This window comes from Capsicum annuum, chromosome 10 (assembly GCF_002878395.1).
Source record: "Capsicum annuum cultivar UCD-10X-F1 chromosome 10, UCD10Xv1.1, whole genome shotgun sequence".
NCBI lineage: Eukaryota > Viridiplantae > Streptophyta > Magnoliopsida > Solanales > Solanaceae > Capsicum > Capsicum annuum.
The window spans coordinates 190,026,291-190,053,335 of record NC_061120.1 but is presented as its reverse complement, the minus strand read 5'-3'; the positions used below and the strand labels follow the sequence as shown (position 1 = coordinate 190,053,335).

The window sequence follows — 27,045 nt, the reverse complement described above, 5'->3', positions numbered from 1 at the left end:
GGCCTCGCGGGCCAGCCCATTTTTAAAAAAATAATATTTTATAATTTAATTTTAGAATGTTAATAAACATAAATATTACCGGACAATATTACATAATGTTAATACTTGTTAATCAAGTCTCCAACACCCCAAAAAATACACCTAATAGCGAAATTAAATAACTTTTGACATGATATCATTCAAACCAAATAAAAATACTAATAAGCAATCTAAATAGTTTCATATATTTGACTTACGGGCTGGCCCACCGACTAACCCAACCCACATTGCTCAAGCCCCACGGGTCACGGGCTTATCTGGGCCGGGCTAAAAAACTTTATTCTTAAATGGGCGGCAAAAACTGAAACCCAACTCCATCAAATTACAGGTTGGGTCAGACCGGCCCAACGGGCCTGGCCCATATTGATGGCTCTAGTATTGAAAAACATTTCTTTGAAGAGTTTACATGGTACGCACACATTTGGGCTCAACAATAACGTGATGCAATGGACAAATGTGTGAGGCTTGTCGGGTCAAAGCAGATAATATAAAAAAAGGGCAGTCCGGTGTACTAAAGATATCGCTATGCACGGTGTCCGAGGAAAGGCCCCACTACAAGGGTGTATCATACACAGTCTTGCCTTGCATTTCTGCTAGGGGCTGTTTCCAAGGCTTGAACCCGTGACCTCCTGATCACATGATAACAACTTTACTAGTTACTCCAAAGCTCTCCTCAAAGCAGATAATATATGCAATGAATTTTTTAATGAGATCATATTTCTAAAAAGAATAATTCCTAATTAATTTGTAAGTTCTCAGGTTAATTATCGTTCCTATAATTACATTTCCTTGTACAAGATATTACTATTATAAATGGTCAAAATGTACTATTCCCTTGGTAAACATACCAATAAAACTATGAGTTATGTCTAGTGTTCTCCATAAATCTATTAAGGTTGCTGGTAAAAGTATAGATTGCATTGTATGAGATCTAGAACAAATGCTTGATAACGTATTACAATATGGACCCCTTATAATAATTGTTTTCTTAGCATGCAATGTATTGTATATTTATTCTTGAATAACGGGTTACAAATCACGACTAATTGGTACAGTACTTAAATTTTCAACACGTTTAATTTTCTACTTCATATTTCCATATCCTAATTTTCTTGTCCTACAAATACCCTCTTCTATTTTCTTGCTTGACTATAGTTTCATTAATTTCCTCTAAGTAACAACATGGAAGCCGCTACAACAACCACCGTGTCAGTGGCGGAGCACAACCACATTATGTGGCGGATGAGGCTACACTCCGCGATTCGAACAGTGGTAGCATATGCTATAATTGGCTGCTCCACCCTTTATGGACCACCTTGGTTCAAAAAATTAGCAGCATTTCCGGCCTTTTCATACGTAACAGCCACTCTAGTCACTAGCGATTCCACGCTAGGTGACACATTGAGTGGCTGTTGGCATGCCATTATTGCCACGGTTCAAACCATGCCACTTTCCATGCTTAGCCTGTGGATAGCAACAGCACCCAACGGGTCCAACAGGTTGTTCCCCGTGGTGTCTGCCTTGGCATTGGCGCTAAGTTCGTTGTTGGTGGCTGTCGTAGAATGTACAGATATTAGGTGCAAAAAAATTGCTTTTGGACAGTTGGTGCTTGTGTTTGCCGATGGTGTTATTCGTGGAGTGCATACAAGTGCTGTTGTTCACCCTCTTCGTGTTGCATATAGCACGGTCCTTGGGATGGTGGCTTCTCTTCTTGCCTTGTTACTTCCTTATCCAAGGCTAGCTTACTTTGAGGTCAGTATTGGGCTAAAATAACCTAAAGATACTCTTAATAAGTTAACATAATACTAATATATTATCTCATGACTTGGTCAAACTCGCATATTTTTCCCCAAAATCCTTTATAAGCAGTTTCTTTTAGTTTTCTACTTTTTCATGTGGGACTTTGTTCGAACACATCCAATAGTCACATGTCCGAGTACATTTATAACTTTTGTCATTAATGCACATATTAACATGTTGTTGCAGATAAACTACAATATTCATCTTTGTAGTGTTAGGAGATCGTTCACATATATAGAGTATTGTAACAATACTTTTATATTGATCGTGCATAAAGTTAAACTCTATTTTACGTCCTATTGTGTATGTTGGGATCGGATAATGCAACTACCTTCTTTAATGAGGAAGTTAAAAAAATGTAGGACTAGAGAATCAACTACTCGATCTTATTAGTTTAAGACAAAATGGTTCAGTGGACCTTTGTATTATGTCCGTTTTGTAACGTAAATACTTCTACTTAAAATGGCTGACTAGGCATGCGCCTATGATGCGAGTGGGGATCAATTTTTGATTAATTTTATATTAAAATAATTTTAAAAAAATAAAAATAATATTAAAATTAAAAAAATAAAAAAGAACTTTTTTTCCCTCCATCCTTTTTAATTTAAAAATATTTTTAAAAATTTAAAAATAATAAATTAAAAAAATAATTAAAAAAACTTCCCCCCTTCTTTATTCACTTTCTCAATTTAAATTTTTCATTTTGTTCCCCTTTCACTCCAAACTTGCCCTTTGCACACTTCGCAGCAATGGCCGTCACCCCGTAACCCTAACCTAATCAACGGAATCGGCAAATTCTCCTGTTTCAAAATGTACCACAAAAAGGGCCTTTAGGGCTATCAAGAAGAAAAGCGGCGGCAAATTCCCCACCCACCCAAAATCCACCGCCATCATTGCTCCGCCCTCAGCCACTACCGTCAAACCACCAAAATTCTAACCAGCTGATGATGTGGCAAAACCCCTCATCAACAAACACAAGCCAAAACCTACAAAATTGAGAGCCAGTATTATACCTGGTACTGTTTTGATTATTCTAGTTGGGAGATTTAAGGGAAGAAGAGTTGTGTTCTTCAAACAACTTGTGGGTTCTGGACTGTTACTTGTTAGTGGGACGCTTAAGGTTAATGGAGTTTCATTAAGGAGAGTTAATCAAGCTTATGTTATTGCTACTTCAACGAAAGTGGATGTTAGTGGAGTTAATGTTGATAAGATTGATGATAAGTATTTTGCTAAGGAGGTTAAGAAGAAGGTGAAGAAGGGTAAAAGAGAGTTTTTTTAAGAGAAAAAAGAGGAGAAGAATGTGCTTCCCCAGGAGAAGAAGGATGACCAGAAGGCCGTAGATGCAGCATTGCTCAAGGCCATCGAGCCTGTTCCTGAATTGAAGGTTTATTTAGGTGCTAGGTTCTCACTCAAGTCGGACATGAAGCCTCACGAGCTTGTCTTTTAGACCAGTTAATTAAACTACTCTTGATGAAATTGATTTTGTTAGATTTATATATTTTATTTTCTGTTTTGGACCTTTGTTTAGTCTTATTGGAAAATTTTGTTGGTAATAAACATCTTTAAGATGAAATATGCAATTAAAAAAAATTCATTTTGTTTAGGATTAATTTTGTAACTTTTACAAATTGTTAAAGATATTTAAATAAAAATTGAAAATTCATTATGTTTGTGAATGTGAATTTATAGTTAAAACTTTAAATTAATTGGAGAGAAATTTTAATTATTTGGAATAAATTTGATGTTTAATTAAATTTATTGTGTTTGTGTATTAGAATTTATAGTTGAAAATTTAAATTAATTTAAATTAAAAATTTATTGTGTTTGTGTATTAGAATTTATATAATTTATAAAATGAATTTATTTAATCAAATTTATTTTAATATTTAGTTTCTTATGTAGCATTTTAAAAATAACATAAAATTCAATGTAATACTTAAAAATGACGTGTCGGGTGATGTGGGTATTAAATTTAATGTAATACTCAAAAGTGACGTGGAAGCTGACGTGGCAGCTGACATGGGGCGGTTGTGTTACACACACCATCAGAGGGGTTTAAAATGTTGTTTTTAAATGGGTTCAAGGGTCCAGATGACAAACATCTAACTAGAAGTATCCACATTATAAAACGGACATAGTACAAAGGTCCACCGAGCCATTTTGCCTTAGTTTACTAACTCAAATCTTCTTTTAGTGTAGCCTTAAAATAAGTGATCATTAAGCACATATGGCTGAATTTTTGTATGTAAATGTTGAAAACGATATGTAGTTGTAGCCTTATTCTTCTTTCTTTGTAAATCAATCAGGTCAGGAAACTACATCAATTATATGCTGAAAACTCAAAAGAGAGAGTGGAAATATATTCTAGGGCAATCACTTCCCAAGACAATCTCATTGCAGTTGAACGGTTGTCCAAAGCCAAATTCCTTGCTCAAACAGCAGCCAAGCTTCTCCAAAGCGCCAAACTTTTGAAGGTAAGATAACTAATTAATTGGACTAATATATACTTACTCCATCTCAATTTATATGAGATAGGTTGACTGGGCGCGAAACTTAAGAAATACGAGGAAAACTTTAGAAATTTGTGGTTTAAAATAAGCTACAGGTATTTGTATGGCTACAAATGATTTCATTAAAGGTGAATTTAACATTTTCAAGTTAAATTATTACTAAATATAAAAATATGTCGTTCTTTTGATACCGACTGAAAACGAAAGTGTGTCGTATAAATTGAGACAAAGGGAGTACATAGCTTTTACTTATCTTTTCACTTTACCTCTATTTATACAAGCTTTGTCTACTAATCATTTGGTATCTGAAATTTACTCTGTCCCGATTAATCCAAATTTGCACCACACAAGGTATATAAACGCTCCCTACCAAGATTTCAACTCATATGTATACTTCTGTTGTGCAGGGAGGTCTAATGTGGGAAACACCTTGGATCCGATTTTTCAAATCATGTTCGGAAATTCCAGGAGAAAATGGCATCCAAAACATGGAATTAAGCATAAGAGGAATGGAAATCTCCTTAACTTCATGTCCTTCCTTTTCCACTGGCTTGGTGAAAGAAGAGTTAAAGGACACATTAATACATATGTCTGAGCAAATTCGTCGAAAATCAGACCAAGTCACTCATCAAGAAACGAATGGATCAGACTTTGCCAATAAATCCATCTTTCTCCATGATGACACCATGTCTCCTACACAAACAAGCCTGCCTGCATTTTTCTTCTTATTTTGTGCAAAAATGCTGCTCGACAATTCATCCACATCATATAACGAAGACACACAAAGACTTTGCCATAAGAGCTGGATGAAAATTAGACCAAGAAAAGAAACATTGATGTTCGCGTTGAAGTGTTCTGTTTCTTTAGGCCTAGCTATGTGGATAGGCCTGTTATTCGACAAACAAAATGGTTTTTGGGCAGGGCTGACAGTAGCCAGTACTTTAGCACAAGGCAAATTAGCAACCTTTACACTTGCTAATGCTCAAGCACAAGGCATTGCATTTGGATCAGTCTACGGAGTCTTGGGGTGTTCTGTTTTCCAAAAAGCCACTAACTTAAGGTTCTTAGCTCTTCTCCCTTGGATTATTTTCAGCAGTTTTCTCAAACATAGCCGGATTTCTGGCCACGCAGGAGGAATTTCAGCGTTATTAGGAGCTGTGATGATCTTAGGACGAAAATACTCTGACCCTGCTAATGAATTTGCCATCATAAGACTAACAGAAACTTTTATTGGATTGTCTTGTTTCATTGCGGTACAGTTTTTACTGAACCCAAAACGAGCAGCAAGTCTTGCAAGGAATCAATTGTATTGCACACTGGATATTCTCAAAGATTGCATGAACCAAATCGCGCAAAAAGACCAGCGAGAACTGAGAGGACTAATCGAAAAACAAAGGAAACTAAAATCCCATATTCTGAACTTGCAAAAATTGTGTCTTAATGCAGAACTAGAGCCTGATTTTTGGTTCCTTCCTTTTAATGCAACATGCTACAAGAAGCTGCAAGGTTCTCTCTCAAAAATAGCCGATTTATTTTACTATGTTGTCTACAATATCAACAACATGTCACATGATTTTCAAAGCCATGCTGTTGATTGCAAAGAGCTACATGACTCTATATATGATGAATTGGAGTATTTGAAGGAAACAACAATTTCGTTGATAAGTACATTTCTTGATAAGCCTAGTTTGATGAAGTTGTTCCCAGATGATGATGATCAAGAGGTGAAAATACTTCATGATCTTGAAGAGGGTAAATTGAGTAAAAAGAATGATGAAAAAACAGAAAGAGGATTATGTTTTTTCCTTGAGAGATCAAAAGAGGTGATTGATGGAATATTGAGTAGCCAAGACAAACAGGAGTTAAAAGGAAAGACAATTATTTCATTATATGCTTTGGAATTTTGTATAACAAGCATGTTGAAAGTGATCAAAGATATTAAAATGACTATGAAAGAATTGTCGCAGTGGGAAAGCTCTTGAAACACATGAATGGTCCTCCAAGCATAGTAGCAAAAGTTTTGATTAGATTTTTATGTAGAGGGGTTTAGGTATCAAAATCAGAAATTTTGGATAATTTTTAGAAGAAAGGGAAAGCATATAAGAAGATTGATTACTATATGTGTAGTCCATTTTTATTTTTTTTTAATTTCGTAGAATTATCAAGCCAAATAAGCAAACTCTTTCATGGACTTGTTTCTTTCCCTCATCCTTGCATTGAGTCAACCCTCGTGGGCTTTGAACATAAGAATGGTGAAATTTGGCAAAAAGTAAATTTATTTTCAAGTTGAAAATGATATTTGATAATTAATGGTGTATTTAAACATGAATACGAATCACAATTGTTATCCATTTTTTGTGAATGAATTGGAGTAAAATTGTGGAAATAGCTTTCTGAAGTTTTAGAAGTCTATAACTTTTCATAATTCAACTTCAAGTTGAATTCTGAATTTATTACAATTAACAATATTTTGAAAAAGTAAAACTATCCTGCGCAAACGGTCCCTAAAGCGCTTGGACATGAATTTGTGTATATTTGAAAAAAATAATAAAAATAAATACTCTCTCCGTCTATAAATACTTATTCATTTTTTACTTGACACATATGTTAATCTATATATATAATTTATAATTTATAATCTATATCTATAATATACTAAAAGTGTGAAATTATCAACTCCATATGAGAAGAGTCCTAAGATACATGGTAGAGGAAGAATATATGATAAGATCTAATTAATGTAGCTCCTAAAATATATATGTTGGGAGGTTTCTATAACATATATAAATAGTAGAAAAATTATTATTCCTAAATATTAGGAAAAAATTTAGGACACCTAAAAGAAAAGATGGATATTAGGAATTAATTCCTTTTAAAAAGGACACAATTTTAAAAGAGAAAAAGTCCCACGAGTATTTTTTTTAAAAGCCTTTTCTTCTCCAAAAAAGAAAATTTATGATAGATAGTTAAACTTTTATTTATACCAAATAAAATTCTAATTTAAATTTTTGTCATAATAAATTTTGGTTATTGAAATTTTCCTTATTTGAACAAATTCGAAATTTTAGAATTTCAATCTCAAATTTAGATTAAATCATCTTTTCACTATTTTTCTATTATTTAAGAGTTGAAACTTAACCAAATATGTATAGTAAAACATTTCTTTATTAGAAGTCGTCATAATTAATGACAACTGAAATCTTTTCATTAGTTTAAAATTCTAAATCAACTAAAGTTGATTTTAAGAAGATCTAAAAAATCTAAAAAGAAATATGAAAATATTAAAATAAGAAAAATATAAGAAATATCAAATTTCTAAAAGTTTTAAGTAAGTAATCAAAGATTTTCTAAAAAATTTAACTTTAAAATAAGAAAAAATCTTAAATATAGAAAAAATAAATAAAAAATAATGTACTACAAATATGGTTCAAATCAATGCGTCTCTCTTGACTCTAGCAACAAGAAAAAGAGATACTGCATGACGAGCGCAAAAGCGACGATCCATTAAACACTTAAACGTCTAATGCTAAAATATATATTTGCTTACAATAAAATATAAGTTATGTATACATTATCTATGTCTATATATTTATAAAAGCAAAACTAAAACAAAACAAGATGCCAAGTGGCATGATATTAAAATAGCCACGTGACAGTTTTTAAGATAAAGCTAAAAAATATGTAATAAAAATATATATATAAAAAAATGAATTGAAAGATTAAATATTGAAATTTGAAATACATTATCCTCATTTTAAAAAAATAAAAATTCATTATCTTAAAATAGAAAGTCATACTTGAAGAGTCCTAATAGACATTTACTATTTCAAACTTATCCCTTTTGAAATTTAAATGTTACATCAAATATATTTGAATGCATGTGATTTAATACTTAAAAGAATTAGCAATAGCAGTTAAGATTTTTAGCCTACTCTAATTTTAATTATATGGTTATGATTAAAAAAAGGCAACTTCTAAATAATTTGAAAGTTAAAAATCAGCTTAACCAATCTGAAATATTATTGAAATTTAAAATTAGAATTCTAACTATTTCATAATAATCTATAAAAAAAAATAATAGTAGTACATGGTGTTAGTAAAGATAGTAAAATAATAATAATAATAATAATAATTAAAAAAAAATATTTTTTTAAAAAAAGAGTAGCAGCGGCATTACGTATAGTAGTAGAAGTATTAATAGTGGTAGTAGTAACAATATCATTATTGTTATTAATCCCTTAACCCATTATCTCACTAATAAAATTATTTTAAAATTTGAATTGAAAATAAGTTGTTTGGCTCTCTGATAGTTTACTTTTTTATAGCATATTTTTCTCTTTATTAGCAATTAGAAGTTTTTGTTCCCTTTTTTATATTTATATTTATCCAAATTAGTGTACTGATCTTCTTATGAAATTTGAATTCAAATAAACTTTGAGTTGGAATTGATTTTTAATTTCTTAACATCTCTATATATATTCCTACAATGATATATAATATCAAGCTTCCTTCTCCTTCTTTGTTAGTGATCGTTAATTTTATTCATGAATTTATTTATTACATTCTTCATATTCTTTATTTTTTAGAAATTTAAAATTTTATTTTTTATATACAGATGATTGATGGTGCTATTACAGGATGGTGCTATTACAATTTACAAATTAATTTATTTTCACTATATAAGTAAGTAATATTTTTCTGTTCGTTTGATTTCTGATAAAAATAAATTTATTTACGTAAATGGAAAATAAAACCACCTTTCGTTGAGAAGTTAAGTTGATTCTTTTTAAATACTAACTTTTGTTATTACTTTTATATAATTTATATTTAAAAAATAGACGCTCATATTAATTTATGTGTTTTCATTTTTTGTGATGAATTAATTATTTAATATGATGTTACGAGATTTTATAGTGATTTCGGAAGTTAAATATTATGGGTTCAAGTTTGAAATTTCACATCAACCATTCAATTTATTGTGTTTAGATTTATTGTTTTTAAATATTTAGTGAATTGCTTAACATATACACACAATTTAAGTCAATGTTATATAATTATTCGCTAATTATTTTTTTAAAAAAAAGGTATATCTTCAATGATTTTTTCCATCTAAACATGCAAGTCAATTTTAAAAATTAGATAAAATTTAAATTGTGATTGATATTTCTTTCTATTTGAATTTGAGATGAGAATGTTTTGAAGATAGGAAAGGTAATCCTATAGATAACATTACATATTTATTTAAATTTTTAATATATAAAGTAAAAAAAATCGTGATAACTAAACAGTTCAAATTTTTATAATGATAGTTTCTTATGTTGATAACGTTTTAATAAAAAAAATGTTAAATCACCATAAATTTTAAATGTTATAGCTTATAATATAATTAAATATGATGTGCATAGTTACATGTTAAAATTATTTTTCGTATAATAAATTTATGATTTATCGTTTTCATCTAAAATTCATATTCAGAATAATATCCAAGAATATCATAATGGAAATCCTTTGATTCTTAGGATGAGTTAAAAAAAATTAATCTGAGAAAAAAATTAAATAGAATATGAGATAAAATTATAGTTTGATAGATGTGAAAGTATTTAACTTAGAATTTTAAATTATAACCGCTTATAACAGATAAGATTATTTGAGTCTTCTTTTAATCTATATTTTATTATTTTGGCATAACAAAGCTTATTTATTCTAATTTATATATATAATGAAGTAATTAGATAATACACATATTACTACTATTCATAAATTTTGAATGAGAAAATGGGGACAATAGAATAAAAATTTATATTGTTTTTGATAATCTGAAATCCTTAGGTTATAAACAATTTAATTAAAAAAATATGAAATACTCTTTTCTTTTCTGGCTTTGAGGGTAGAATATTTTTTAAAGAAAAATTGAGAGTAAAGGGTGAGGGTGTGGAGATGGAAGTGGAGGTTAGGGGGGGGGGGGGGGGGGGGGGGGGGGGGAGATGGGTTGTGTGTGGCTGGTGGGGGTCGATATATATTATATTGAGAAATAATATGATAATTAAACTTTTTTTAAGATAATACTCTCTTCGTCTCATTTTATGTGTCGTCATTTGATCAGGCACATAGTTTAAGAAATAAATGATGACTTTGTAAATTTACAAAATTATCCCTCTTAAAGTTTACTTTAGTTGTGTTTTCTTATAAGGTGGGACCCACTAAAAATAAAATAGGCATTATGCCACTAAATAGTTACCAAACAAGAAAAAATGATCTTTTTTTTTTGGACGGACCAAAAAGAAAATGACGACACATAAAATGGAATGGAGGGAGTATGAGTTAACTTGCTCGAAAGAGACATTTTAATATGAAACTATTATAAATAACATTTAATATTATCCGTGCATCGCAGGAGTACGTATACTAATATATTATAAAGCAGAGGATGAAGCAACGAGAAGAAGACAAGTGGCAAAATTAATGAGAAGCCACGTGTAAATTTTTAGGACAAATTATAAATGTTGTTAGAAAAAATTTGAATTGAAAATTTTGAATTAATTGAAAATATAAATTCAAATATAAGTGACAGTAATTATCAGGTAAATAGTTCAAATTACTACAAAGATTTCTCTATAACCTATTCAATCAGACCCCTATTCTCTCAAAATTTTGCATAAAATCAACGAATAGTAGTTTTCTTCCTAAAATTGTGATAACTATCTCTAATCACATATGAATCTGGTAACTTTTGTGATTTATGTGGGCAAATTTAAAATATGTGTTAGAGTAAAATATTTTATTTAAATAAATATTTTGAATTTGGAATTGAAAATGGTGACGCTGATTCATTTATTTATCTAAATTGAGAAATAAAAACTTAGAAATCACATACTATTATCACTAACTTTATTATTATTATTATTACTATTACTATTAGTAGCAGCAGTAGCAGCAGGAGGAGTAGTGGTAGTAGTAGTGGTAGTAGTAATGGTAGTGATAGTAGTGATAGTAGTGGTGGTGATGGTGGTGGTAGAAGTGGGAGTAGTAGCGGTAGCAGCAGCGACAGTAGCCGCGGCAGCAGCCGCGACAGTAGTGGTGGTAGTAGTGGTGGTAGGAGTGGCCGCAGCAGTAGTGGTGGTAGTAGTACAGCAGCAGCAGTATTAGCAGTAGCAGCAGCATTGTAATAAAAAAATTTAAATTGAAAAATTATAGATACTTGAATTTGAAAATATTAAATTTTTTCAAAAAGGAAATTGTCATTAGGTTGAAAATAAGAATCTAATATTGATGAGTTCTAAATGAACTCTAACTATTCATAAATTTCTTTCTTTCAATATTTTAAAATATATTTGAGTTCATTTGATTTAAATATTATGAAAAATAAAAAATACAATGATAAAAAAAAACAGTAGTAGTAGGTAATATGTGTTGTAGTAGTTGATAATAATAATAATAATAATAATAATAATAATAATAATAATAATAATAAATTTAATAGTAGTGCAATAATAATTTTTTGATTAAAATATTAAATTTATTTAATTTAAAAATTAAAAAATTACAGATATTTGAATTTAAAAATATTTAATTTTTTGAAAAAAGAAATTGTCATTAGGTTGAAACTAAGAATCTAATATTGATGAGTTCTAAATGAACTCTAACTATTGATAAATTTATTTCTTTCAATATTTTAAAATATATTTGAGTTCATTTGATTTAAATATTATGAAAAATAAAAAACATAATGATAAAAAAACAGTAGTAGTACGTAATATATGTTGTAGTAGTTGATAATAATAATAATAATAATAATAATAATAATAATAATAATAATAATAATAATGATAATAATACTAAAAAATTAATAGTAGTGCAATAATAATTTTTGAATTAAAATATTAAATATATTTTAATTTAAAAATTAAAAAATTTGAGATATTTGAATCTAGAAATATTAAATTTTTTTAAAAAAGAAATTGTCATTGGGTTGAAACTAAGAATCTAATATTGATGAGTTCTAAATGAACTCTAACTATTCATAAATTTATTTCTTTAAATATTTTAAAATATATTTGAGTTCATTTGATTTAAATATTACGAAAATACAAAATATAATGATAAAAAAAATAGTAGTAGTACGTAATATGTGTTGTAGTAGTTGATAATAATAATAATAATAATAATAATAATAATAATAATAATAATAATAATAATAATAATAAGAACAACAACAACACCAACAAACTTAATAGTAGTGCAATAATAATTTTTGAATTAAAAATATTAAATTTATTTTAATTTAAAATTATTAGATTTTTACAATGAAAGAAAAAATTATCTTTAGCTTAAAATTAGGAACCTATAATTGAAGATATCTAATGAACTCTTGCGGTTTCATATACTTATCTCATTCAGTTATAATATATATCTAAATACAATTGATTTAAATATTAAATAAAAGATAAATTAATGAAAATAATAAAAATAGTAATAGCAGGATGATTTTAAAAACATAAAGAATGTCTATTGCTAATGTTTCATCATGATTTTAATAAGTCATTAACATAGTAATTTGTAGGGTGAAAATAATAAATAAATAAATAAATAAAAATAATAATAATATAATTTGACTATATCCAATTATACATATATTTCGGATAAAAATATATTTTTAGAATAAGCATAATTTTTTATATTTTCAAAAAGAGCATAAAATAAAAAAAAGAAAAAAGAAAAGAACTAAAGAAATACTAACTAAACCTAAACCAGCTTAATCCATATCCAAATAACTTTTCCATCGTTACACACGTCACTTCAAACTAACAATTTTTAGTATATTTTATTTTATCTGTAAAGTTTATTAAAATTAGTTAGAAGATAAATATAAAATTTATTAATAATTATTTAGTTTGAAACATTTTTATACTAAATTGAAACAACAAGAGAATTTCTTTTTCAAAACAAAATTTATTTTAAAAATAATTTACGATAAATATAAAGACAACTAAAAATTAGTAGGTAAATGAATGTTAAATTTTTTTAATTTTGAATTTGAATTGAAATTTCAGGAATTTGAATTGGAAACCAACTCTATACAAGATAAAGGTAAATTTCAACCAACAACAGTGGTGGCCCAATGGTAAGGGATTGGTCCACCTTACCCAGAGGTTGAGGATTCGACTCTGGGTATGGACAAACACTCTGTTGGGAGCTCTTTCCCCCAAATGGGGCCCGACGCAGGGCGAATTCGGATATAGTCGGACTCCTAAAAAGCGGGTACCGGACATCGGATGGTTTAAACAAAAAAAAAAAAGGGCAAATTTCAAATAACTCTTTCTTATATAAATCAATTTCTTGATCAAACTTTTTATTTTATTCTCAAAATTCTTTACTTATTCTTTAATTCTTCAATCAAATTTGTTTATGATTATGCAACATTGAGGGCTCCCCTTCTTAAATTAACAATTCTGTGTTCAATTATTTACTATTTAAAGTTTGAATTTAGATTATTTGGTTAGAATTGTTAACAATTTCTGTATTTGATTGTACAGAGTTAATCTGTTGTAAAATTTTTTATTGAAGAACATGTTTAGAATGAAATGATCATAATACATACCGGACGCTGACCTACTTTCTTTGATTGTGCTAGATTGAAAATTCGGCTACAAGATAACCACACATACACTTTCAGATAAAATCATATTTTTATTATTTATAAAAAAAATTCTTTAGAATTTTATTTTTGTGTAATAATTTTATTTGGTATTATTGTCTTGAAGAAAAGATCAAAATAATGAAAAGGTGAAAAGCATAGATAATTGCAATAGAATAAAGTAGAATCGAAAAGCTATGACAATGCATGCAAATCTAGGTAAGTATATTTTGATAACAACTCCATCCAAAAAAATTCAGACAAGTAACGTCTTTTCCTTCTTTTTTTTTCTAAAGACTCTTTACTATTTTTTTTCTTTACTGTTTTATTTGTTCTTCATAGATAAAAATATATAAGGATATGAAGTTTCACCATGAATATGTTGAGGAAATGATATACTGTTATAATAATATATTTTATAAATAATATTTAATCATTATGAAATCATAGTGATTAATGATCGCAAGGAGATAAAATATTATATTAAAGAAATGTTGTTGTAAACATATTATTTTATTTTATATTTTGAAATTATAATTATATTATACTCTTCAACAATTTAATTTAGAGTTATTTCTTTTTATGTTATATTGCAATGTAGTTCACTTTTTTTTTTCTTAGTTCTTAGCAATTTAATTAAAGCTCTTTCCACAAGAAGATGATGCATTAGTTATTTATAATAATAAGGATTTTAATGTTTCTTCCTCGGATACATTTCTTTTCGGAAAACTTTTAATTTAATTAATAATCATTCAGTTATCATTAAAGTTTGGTCATAATTTTTGTTTGTATAATATTTTCAAGCCTTCAAATATCTTGAACCTTATTGCATTGATTTTTCAGATAATAATTAAATAATTATCTATGATAGTGTTTTGTTTTATATTAGATCACTTTCTTGAAAATAAAATATCATTCGAAATAAATTTAATTTTTTGTATGTCCAATGGTGTTGAAAATCAAATAAACGAACATCTTTTACATTACCCTTTAAACATAACAATAAATTTAAATTTAAATTTTTAAGAAGTATTTGCAATGTTTAAAAGTTTTTAGCAAAGTTTAAGTTTGGACATTCCTCGAGAGTTATATCATTATCTTGAATAAATAAATTCTTACCTTTTTTCATTAAGTCCTTTCAACAGTTTTATGAGTGTGTTCGGTAAAGAGAAAAATATTTTTTATTTTTCTAGGAAATTAAATTTTTGAGTACTTAGTTTCTTGTGTTTGATACTATAACAACATCATACTATATTAAAATTTAAAAAATATTATTTTAAAATTATTTGATATCTAACACAAAATAATAAAAAAAAAACATAAAAATAGAGCAACATATATAGTGATGCAGGAGAAAGAGAGGGCAGGGGGTTATAGGTGGGGGAATAGGTAGGGGGAGGGGGAGGGTATGGGTTTAGGTGGGGTGGTGGATGTAAGTGGGGTTTGGGGGTAGGAAAAAATATTTTTTAAAAAAAAAGAATATATGGTGTGCAGTGTGGATGTGGGATTTAGCAATGTTTGTATTTTTGAGAGTGGTATAAAATATTTTAATTGAATTAATTTGGAAGATATAATAATAAGTAAAATAAAATACTTAAATCAAACAATGAAAAAATTATGAACAATAAAATAAATGAAAGTTTAAAAGAAGTTAAAAAGTTGTATGTGGTGGGTTTTTAAATTGAAAATAAATATGGTGTGCGGTGTGGATGTGGGTTTTAGCGATGTTGGTGTTTTTGAAAATGGTGTAAAATATTTTAATTTAATTAATTTGAAAGATATTATAAGTAAAATAAAATACTTAAATCAAATAATGAAAAAATTATGAACAATAAAATAAAGAAGGAGAATTTAAAAGAAGCTAAAAAGTTGTATGCGCGGAGTTTTTAAATTTAAAAATGGTGAAATTTAAAATTTGAAATCAGAAATTTTGTAATTGAGACTATTAAATATTTTTAGTAATTGAAACAGAATTGATAGACAAAACTTTTTGAATTCAGTGTACTTAGTTGATGGATTGACAGAGAAAAAAAAATGAAATGAAAGATAAAGAATGTAACTGCATATCTTAATTTAGTAAAAACAAAAAGGTAAACGTAAATCAACAAAATTAACAATTATTTTATATTTATATTTATTAGTTTTAATGCAATAAATTAATGGAATTTCCATATTAAAACATCTAAAATAATTGAAATTGTGATTAGGTATTCGATATTAGTTGTAATTTAAATATTAAAAATTATTTATAATATATTATAATAAATTTAATTTATGTTAATGTGATATAATAAAAATTAATTATGTACTCGATATAATACAATAAAAAATATGCTAAAATAAATATATTCGATTATGTAAATGAAAATATTTTACTACTAATTGATAATTTTAAATGTTAAATTTTATCAATTCTTAAAATACATAAATTGTATACAATATACTAGAGAAAAATATAAAACTTTTTTTTTTACAATTGCAGAATTATTTTTACTCATATAAGTTTAGTTTAAAATGAGTAAGGGAGGAGTGTTGGAGGAATACTAACAATCTAATATTTTTATGTAAATAATATAATAATAAAAAATATAAATTCTAATCCTTTTTTATAATTATATAATTATTTTTACATATAGATTTGGTTAGAGGTGGAGGATTAAATGGGGTAGAGGTGTGTGGGGTTTGGGGTTGAAGAGGGGGGGGGGGGAGTATAGATGGGAGAAGTAGGTGGGAGTAAATTTTTTGTTTCTTTTCGCATTTTATTAAGAAATAATATAATAGTTAAATTATTTTAAAGATAATATCATTTAACGAAACATTACAAAATAAAGCAATTAAATTAAAAATAATATTTTAATATTATCCGTGCATCGCACGAATACGTATACTAGTCTATCTATATATAATAGGAGAGGTAAAACCGCTAGATGTCAGCACCACAAAAAACAACATTTTTTTAAAAAAAATTATTTTAAAAATCTATCTAAAAAACTCTATTTATATCTAATAGGTATAACCACGTTTGCAACCAAAAAAAATAATTAACAAATAATTTGGAAAAAAAACTGCTTACAAAAACTGCCCAAGTTTCACTATTTTTTTTACTGTTTCTTGCTTCAAACTGTTCCTATTTTCATTTATAACTTTCAATCTCCTAACTCTAATTTCTTTTGCTTTCAAATTTTCTGTGTTCAAGTTTTACTGTCTATTCATCAATTATGCTTTTTGATTAATATTTTGGATTGCAGGAAAAAATGTAATTGCTAATAGTATATACTACTAAAATAATAATATTAATTAAAAATACCACCGTTACTCAAATTTTTAGTGTGGCTAGGCCCTATTTGTTTGCACTTAATGGAGGTCTGAATCTGAATGGTTCTGACTTCAGTCCATTAAGTGCATTTGTTTTTAGGTAAACAACATAAATCTCAATACTTTGCTACCTAATTACCCTCTCTCCCAATTTTTATATTAATTACATGATATCTCGAATATAATACATTATTTAATCTCCCGATACATAAGCATATGATACATTACTATCCAATTAGTTGGAGATAAAAAAGGGAAAAACAGTAAAAGTGCCTACAATTGAGGAATTAACACACTCAATTTAAGATTTTTTCCATTTAATTACATAAAATCCTCAACAACTTTATTATTTGAAATTTGAATGATCAAATCAATCTTCATTAATCATAGTCTTTCAAAACTAATTTTTTCTCCAATCGTTCATTCGTTGTTCATCATAACATATCTCATTCCCTACGTCCAGAAAAAAAATTGAACATATTATAAGAATCTGATGTATCAGGCGAATCCCATATCACACACACACACACACACACACATATATCTTTCTATGTATCAAAAAATAAATTTTAAACTTAATTTCTTTATATTCATGTATCAGAATAAGAAATATACATTGAATGTATCTGAAATCATTAATGTCATCTGTCAGAAATAGTTTTATGTATCAGAATGCATGTAATATCTTTGTCAAAAAAATATCAATGTATCAGAAAACGAATTTAAAATTTAATTTCTTTATATTTATGTATCAGAATAAGAAATATATATTGAATGTATCAGAAATCATTGATTACCTCTGTCAGAAATAGTTTTATGTATCAGAATGCATGTAATATCTCTATCAAAAAAATATCTATGTATCAGAAATAATATTTACAGTTCTGTTTGTTTAATTGTACATTATGATACATGAATAGAATGTATATGGACGAAATTTATCAATCTGATACATAAAAATCATACCTTTGATAATGGGTCTCTTTTCACAACTTTTTTTTTCTCTTTGCAACATCAACAACAGACTTATGAAGAAGTACGTTAATGTAGGTTGTTTGTAAAAATTTTCTGGCGGCCAATGGCCATAACACACATACTGCGACTTTTTTTGAGTCTCTTTTCACAACTTTTTATTTTCTCTTTACAACATCAACAACAGACTGATGAAGAAGTACGTTAATGGAGGTTGTTTGTAAAAAAATTTCCGCGGCCAATGGTCATAACACAGATACAACAACTTTTTTTTTTTGCTTTTTTGGAATTTTGTCAATGAGAGTTAATTGCAGATGAATTTATTGCTAACTTTTATTACTTACCTAATGATTAATGATTTAATAGCCATGTTTTCTAAGGAAAACAAAATTTTCCTTATCTGCAACAATGTCAATGAGATTTAGGGCTTAAAAATAGGAGTTGTGTGTTATGTATCAGATAAAAAACTTGTTTAGAGATTTAGAAGAAATTTTTGTAATTGGTTTAGTGGGATGGGATTTTAAGTAATATAGGATACTTAAGGTGTTGTTTTATATAATTTATCCTTTGTTTTTTTTTTTTAAAGAGTCTCTTAATGTATCTAAAAACATCTAAATGGATCAGATATGAAAAGAAGTCTAAATAGCATTCAGACTCTTTTTAAAACATAATCCCTAACTCTCTCACTTCATTATTTCCTCTCTTTTCACGTTATCTCTCTCCCTCTCTTTTCACGTTATCTCTCCCTCTCTTCACGTTTCTCTCTCTCTCTCTCTCTTCATCTTCACTTGCTTTCCTTCTCTTTTAGGTATGATTCACCAAAAATTTTTATAAATATTTTAGTTATCAATTTGTGTATTCATTATTTGCTAAATTCTAAATTTCTGCTTGCAATTTTTTGTTTTGATTATAAAATTTGTAGTTCTTTGGATAATAGAATCTTATGTGTGTCTGCTCATAACATGACATTGAACTTACTAATGATATTTTCACTCAGATTTCATGGTTAACAAATAAATATGTGTCCGTTCTTGTATTAATTAGTTATTCATATACTTTAATATTTATGCATCTAAATTAAATTATATCTGATTAATTATTTTAGTTTGTTGGATCAGTTTAATTGACAGATTACTTTATGTTGAATTTAATTTTTTATAATTACATCATATCACAATAATTTTTAATCAATATATTTTTAATAATTTAAATAATTCAATAATTATATTTAACATAATATATTTATCTTTAAATATTTTAATTATCACTTAAATAATAATTTTGTTGTTTAAGTTAATACTTTATGTAATATTATTTCATATAATATAATATTTTGTTACTTTTTAAAATTGAATTGCATATTTATTATAAATAAATAAATTACGTATATTGAGATGTTAAAAAATAAACAGTCTTGATCATGGTTAAGAAACAAACAGTCTTAATCATTCAGTATTTAGATCTAGATACAACATCTTACTTATTCAGATATCCATTCAGATTCAGACGTCTTAATCTTAAAAAAAGAAAATGCACCCTAAAACAAACTTATGAAACACTTGATCTTATCATTACATAAACTTTAGTTTGACTAATAAAAGTAAGTAAAGTCTGAAAGCTAATTATAATGAGATTATCAAAATAAAATATGTCTATTTTGAGTTTTAATGCTTATATAAATTAATATTCAAGTTAATTTTTTTAAAAAGTCAAACTTTTTAAGTTCTAAATCTATGCATTTATAAAGAAACTATTATTTTAATTTCTAGAAAAAAATACTAAAGGGAGTAGAAGGATAAACTAAGGTTTAAAAAGAATTTAAGTCATGTACAATTAATAAAATGAATATATGATGTAATGATCTACTGAAATATATGCATATAACCTAAAAGATAGTACGGGTAATGGACAATATTAATTATTATAAAACTTATCAAAGCTAAGATTTTATCTAAAAATATGTTGAACAAATATTATCATCTCAATATTATGGTGAATTTCGTTTAAGTATATTTTAAATCCAAATGAAGATAATTTACTCTCTCATTATTCTTCTGTCATTATCAAAAGTCATAACAAAAATTAGGGGTCTACATAGGTCGGGTTGATTTGATTTTTATTAAAAAAAAATAACAAATCAATTATGTTGGTTTATCAAAATGGACAAAATTCAGAAATAGCATACTTATCCCCTTAATTATGAGTTTCATAGCAACAGTTTCATAATTACATAATATAGCAAGTTGTATTTTGTATTTTTGCAAATTGTTGCTACAAATATACAAATACATATGATTTTTACTGCCCTTATGATCGATATGTATTTTGTATTTTTGCAAACTGTTACTACAAAAATACAAATACATACAAATACATATGCTACAAAATGTAATTTGATAAAAGTGTTGCTATTTTTTATAATTTAATAATTAAATATGCTACTTTATGTATTTTTCCTATCAAAATTATAAATCAAATCAAGCCAATATAAAATTAATTTTTTAGGTTTAGGTTTTAATCCGTTCTTTCGATTTTTTTTATTTTTTATTGATTTTTTTTTTTTAATAATTTTTAGTTTTTACAATTATATTGTGATATTGTGATTGAAGAGTAAATCAAATATGTTTTCACTCATGTTCTAATGAAAAATCATAATTATGAAAAAATGAGGAGTAGAAAACTCTCTTGAAACAAAAAATTAAGATGAAGAGTGTAAAGTTTAGGTTTTAAGTTTATCTTGAATTTTGGATCATTTAATTAGCAACTAATGGACAAATAATACAACTTAAAGACTCAAATATGAATATATATCTACATCTAGAGTTGTTCATGGGCCGGTTTGGATCGGTTAGTGGTTAAAACCATAACCAAAATCAATTTAGTCGATTTTTTAATTTCTAAAATCAAACCAAACCACAAAAACAAAATAACCGTCGGTTTGGTTCTTATCGATTTGGTTCGGTTTTTTCATTTTTTTCGATTATTGACTAGCCTACTCCAACCATCTCTAGAATAAACTCCTTCTTTTAACCCATAGAAAAAAGTGTCACATTTTAACAATTTCTCATGAAATATTTGTACAGTGATAGACAAATGACACTATAAACTCTTAAAAATCAGAACAAACACATTAAACAAAACCAACATTGAGATGAAAAGCACTAGCTTTGTATTGTAGGCACTAAGATTATCCAACAACATACAAACACATACATGTACATTGTAAAATAAAGCTTTGTATTCTGTTGCAGTGTACTGCAAGAAGAGACAGAGTTGGGCAAATTTGAGTAATCTGTTTACTTTATAGACTAGCTAGGTGAGCTAGTCATATTAGGAAAAGATTGAATAAACAAGGAGACATAAAATTAACATTTGAACCAGGAATTATAGTAACTCATTTGAAAGATTCTTTGTTTATGTAACCGAAGATGAAGCAGCATATGGATTACAGTTTCAGTCATCATTCATGTCATCTCTCTTGAGTTATTCACAAACCATACATCAATAAAAATTCAGTAACATTTAATAAAACTCCTCCGCACCATTGCCTGGCTAAAGTTACATCCCATGAAACTTTGAAATTTTACTATAGAATAGAATTAGATTTAATCGCCGAAAATATCCCACAAAAAATGAACAGAAGACTACAATACGAAAGCGAGCGTAAACGAGATATAGGGGGTTAAAAAACTAAACAAAAAAATATTACAATATTAGGGCTAGCCGAGACTCCTTTCAATAAAGTGCGGTGCTGCCTTTCAATGAAGAATAAAAGAAGTAGTAGTTGATGTACTATGTATTGTGAAAGCTGAAGTAGAAAAAGTGAGGTAGGGACTGTAGGGTTAACTTATTAGTAATAGTAGGTAGAGTTGGGCTTGGGTTTGGAGCTTTGGGCAATTGGGCTAAAGTATTGGTTGGGCTAGACACAGATTAAAATTTAGTTTAAAATTAAATTTAATAAAATATTTATATTTTATTTATAAGTTATATATAAATAATTATAATATATCAACAACAAAAACAACAAACCCAGTATGTTCCCACACAGTGGGGTCTGGGGAGGGTAGAATGTATGCAGTCCATACCACTACCTCCGAAGGAGTAGAGAGACTGTTTCCGATAGACCCGCGGCTCAAGACAAAGGACCGTAGACCAAAAGAAGAGCAACATGATAAAGTAACAAAGAAACAACATCCACAAAAATGAAGCATAATCAACAAACCAAGGATCACCCTCCCAAAAACTAGAACTACCCACCAAGCTATTCTTAACCCTCCTATCTACGGACTACCACTCGACCACACAGCTTATCCCTCAAGCTTAATACTTTTCCTCCAAACCTTCTTATCAAGGGTCATGTCCTCAGTAAGCTGTAACTGCTCCATGTCACATCTAATGACTCCTCTCCAGTACATCTTCGGTCTACCCCTACCTCACTTGAAACCCTCCAAGGCCAGTCTCTCGCACCTACGAACTGGGGCATCTGTGCTCCTCCCCATCACGTGGCCAAACCATCTCAACAGCACTTCCCGCAACTTATCCTCCATCGAAGCCACTCTTACCTTCTCCCGAATAGTCTCATTCTTAACCCTGTCAGCCCTCATAAATCCACACATCCAATGCAATATTATCATTTCCACCGCCTTCAACTTTTGGACGTGAGAATTCTTAACATACCAATATTCTGCCCCATATAACATAATCGACCGGACTGCAGCTCTATAGAATTTACCTTTAAGCTTGAGAGGCACCTTCTTATGCATAAAATTCCCGAGGCGAGCCTCCATTTCAACCACCCTGCCCCAATACGATGGGAGACATCCTCATCAATCTCTCTATTCCCCTGGATCATAGACCCAAGATACTTAAAACTATCCCTCTTACAAACCGTCTGCGACTCCAACTTCACTACACCTCGTCCTTCTGCCTCGATCACTAAACTTGCACTCCAAGTACTCCGTCTTGGTCCTACTCAACCTGAATCCTTTAGATTCTAGAGTCTGTCTCCAAACCTCTAGCTTATCATTAATACCTCGGCGAGAATCATCAATCAAAATTACATCATCCGCAAAAAGCATACACCAAGGTACCTCCCCTTGTATATTTCGCGTCAATACATCCATCACCAAGGCGAATAAAAATGGACTAAGCGTCGATCCCTGGTGCAACCCTGTCAAGACTAAAAAATATCTGGATTCCTCTCCCACCGTTCTTACCCTAGTTTTCTCCCCCTCATATTTGTCTTTAATCGAATAAATATACATCACTAGGATCCCTTTCGCCTCTAAGCATTTCCAAAGAACCTACCTACCTAGGGACCTTGTCATACGCCTTTTCCAAGTCAATAAACACCATGTACAGGTCCCTCTTCCTCTCTCTATACTTTTCTACCAACTTCTACACTAGGTGAATTGCCTCAGTCGTCGAGCGACCAGGCATAAAACCAAATTGATTTTCTAAAATAGACGCTATCTTCCTCAACATCCACTCCACCATCCTCTCCCAAATCTTCATCGTATGACTCAATAATTTAATACCACAGTAGTTGTTGTAACTCTGAATGTCACATTTGTTCTTATATAAAGGAATCATCGTGCTCCATTGCCACACCTCGGGCATCTTAGCGGTTTTGAAAATGCTGTTAAACAAATGTATTAGCCACCTCAATCCTGCTCCGCTAGCAAACTTTCAAAAATCCACTAGAATCTCATTGAATTCCGTCGCCCTGCACCGACGTATTTTGCGAATAGGCTTACAGATCTCCTCCACCTTAAAACGCCGGTAGTAGCTGAAATTGCGAGATTTTTCGGTGTTCTCCAACTCCCCTAACACAATATCCCTGTCCTCCACATCGTTCAAGAGCTTATGAAAATACGACTGCCATTTTTTCTTAATTAGAACATCCTCCACCAGAACTTTGCCATCTTCTCCCTTAATGCACTTCACTTGGTCCAAATCTCGACCCTTACGCTCCCTAGTTTTGGTAAGCCTATACAACCTCTTTTACCTGTCTCTCTCCTCTAATCTCGAATACAGTCTCTCAAAAAATGCTTATCTTAGAAGTCGTAACTGCTAACTTATTCTCTTTCTTAGCTAACATATACTCTTCCCTTCTCACCTATTTCTCATCTTTATCCTTACTCTCAACCAACTTAATGTAAGTCGCCTTCTTCGTCTCCACCTTCTTTTTAACTTCTTCATTCCATCACTAATCCCCCCGATGCCGATCAGACCAGCCCTTCGAGACACTCAGAATCTCTCTAGCAGTTTCCTTAATACACCCCACAGCCCTATCCTACATACTATCCACGTCTCTCTGACACTCCCACGCCCCCATTTTTTCTAACTTAGCCTCTATATCTAAAGCACTGATCGGAGTCAGGCCACCCCACCTAAATCTAGGTCGACCCTCCCTACCCTTCCTCTTCTTGACCATCTTTATAACCTAATCCATCACCAGAAGTCTATGTTGGGTCATAAGATTCTCATTCGAAAAAACCTTACAATCCTTACATAGATCTCTATCCCCCTTCTTAAGCAACAAAAAGTCCATTTGAGTCTTGGTTATCCTACTATGAAAAGTAACCAGATGCTCCTCTTTCTTCGAAAATTTAGAATTCACTACCACCAACTCAAAGGCCCTCGCAAAATCCAAAAGAGCAGATCCCTCGTCATTCCTATCCCCCAAACCAAAGCCTTCATACACATCATCGTACCCTAGCGGCAAATGCCTGATATGCCCATTGAAGTCCCCTCCTATGAAAATCTTCTCCGAACTAGGCACGCCTCGAATCACCTTGTCCAAAACCTGCCAAAATCTTCTCTTCTCCTCCTCGCCCAGGCCCACCTGAGGTGCATAAGTACTACAGACGTGCACTGTAAACCCCCCAATGACCAACTTAATAGTCATCACCCTATCACTAACCCTATTAACCTCCACTACCTACCCTCTAAGCTCTTTGTCCACTAAGATACCTACTTCATTCCTGCGTCTCTCATTACCTGAGTATCATAACTTATATCCATCCACATCCCTAGCCTTAGAACTACCCATTTAGTCTCTTGGACACACACAATATTGATCTTTCTCTTCTTAAGAATCTTAACTAGCTCTATCGACTTACCCTGAAGTGTCCCTATGTTCTATGCCCCTACCCTCAACTTATCATCTCTCGACTCTTCTTTCCTAAAACCCCAGCTTCCGTATCTAACTTCAACCCAGCACCAGGCCCCGATCCCACCCACAGCCCCCCAGGCCCCCCAGGACATAACTCTAGTTCACCATTTACCACCCCAGCCACTGCTCACCAGATGTACCAGAAAGGTTCAAAAACAGCAAAATAATAAAAACACCCTCAAAGTATACAGTAAATCCAAATTTTAAGAATGATAGCTACTAGAAACCCACTTAACAGATAGAAAATCCCACACAAATTACAGGCAATGCAAATACCAAAAAAATTACACGAATACAATATAATAAAATAAAATCAAGTTCAAGGGTTAGAAGTCACCAGGAGTACTCCTGCTATTGCTAGATACTACAATTTTGGTGTCGAAAATTGTTGCCGGAATAGGTTCGTCGGAAAAGATACCACCAGAATTTCGTCAGTGCGTCTCCTTGCAGTTGCCGGACGCTGGTCATCGGTTGTCGTCGAACCAACTATTTTCACCGGTTCAGACCGATTTCGCCCTCAAAAAGGTGCTCGAAGGAGAGGGTGTAGGGGAGAGGGAGAACTAGAGACTGGGGAGGTAGAGATCGAAGGAGAGAGAGTAGACCTTACCTATTCTGGGGCGTCAACACCATCACCGGTGATGGAGTTGGAGTCGCCGGCAGTCAAAAGTGACTGTTAGATTGGAAATAATTATAATATATATATAGATAATTTATTGGTTCGATTTGGTTATTTTCACGGTTTCTTTTAAGTAAAAACATAACCAAACCAAATAGCATCGATTTTTTAAAAATTTAAAATCAAACCTAACTAAACCAAACCAAACACCATTTTTTTAAAATTGGTTTGGTTCGGTTCACGGTTCGATTTGGTTTTTAACCAAAACCATGAACACCCCTATCTACATCTACTTTCAAAATACTGAAAATTAATAAAATTAATTGAAAAACTAGATTATAACTATTATTTTCTGTATAAAAAGTTAAATTTTATTTATATATATGTATATATTATGTTGGTCTGATTTGGGTTCGGTTTGACCTTTTTTGGTTAACACCAAACCAAACAAAGAATGATCGATTTTTTTTTCTAATGCCAAACCAAATCATAAGTCGATTTTTTTTCTCAATTTGATTTGGTTCGCCGATTCGATTTGACTGTTTGGTCTGTACACCCATAACAAAAATTATCTCCTATGATGATACTAATTTTAAATAAATATCATTTTACAAAAGGACCAAGTAATTATAGCGTATTATTAAACTGTTTTAGCGTATTATTAAACTATATTTAAATTCAATTCAAATTATTTATAGCGCAAACTATATAATTATGACATTTGAGTTTTATAAAAAAGATATACAATAATTACTGCATATAACTTTGTGATTTGATTATATAAAAAAACTAGTATAGGTACCGTGCGATGTGCGGAATATATTTAAAAAAATAAATCATTAAAAATGTTATCTTATTAGATTGAAATAATAAATTATTTTTTATTGTATCATATTAATATATTTTAAATTAATCTATTAAATATATTTTATAATAAATAATTCATAAAATTACATAGGTTAATTAATTTAGTTAAACTATG

At 29.6% G+C, this 27,045-nt stretch overlaps 1 protein-coding gene and 1 pseudogene across 1 annotated transcript; both read left to right on the top strand.

The window, feature by feature from the left end:
• The first annotated feature begins 1,221 nt into the window (after positions 1–1,221).
• Positions 1,222–3,286, top strand: LOC107852896 (annotated as a pseudogene).
• A 495-nt stretch (positions 3,287–3,781) lies between these two features.
• Positions 3,782–26,124, top strand: LOC107852895. The gene is made up of 5 exons (XM_047397767.1): positions 3,782–3,802; positions 4,146–4,313; positions 4,757–6,315; positions 11,269–11,511; positions 25,848–26,124. Exons 1-5 carry the CDS (start codon positions 3,782–3,784, stop codon positions 26,122–26,124), a joined length of 2,268 nt encoding a protein of 755 aa, XP_047253723.1.
• The last annotated feature ends 921 nt before the right edge of the window (positions 26,125–27,045 follow it).

What these genes read in the sequence shown, in the direction of transcription:
- LOC107852895 (XM_047397767.1), top strand. Translation starts at nt 3,782, where the DNA reads ATGACGTGTCGGGTGATGTGG. An exon ending in AAAGCGCCAAACTTTTGAAG is followed by an intron (nt 4,314 to 4,756) that starts GTAAGATAACTA and finishes TCTGTTGTGCAG; the next exon opens with GGAGGTCTAATGTGGGAAAC. An exon ending in ACTATGAAAGAATTGTCGCA is followed by an intron (nt 6,316 to 11,268) that starts GTGGGAAAGCTC and finishes TATTACTATTAG; the next exon opens with TAGCAGCAGTAGCAGCAGGA.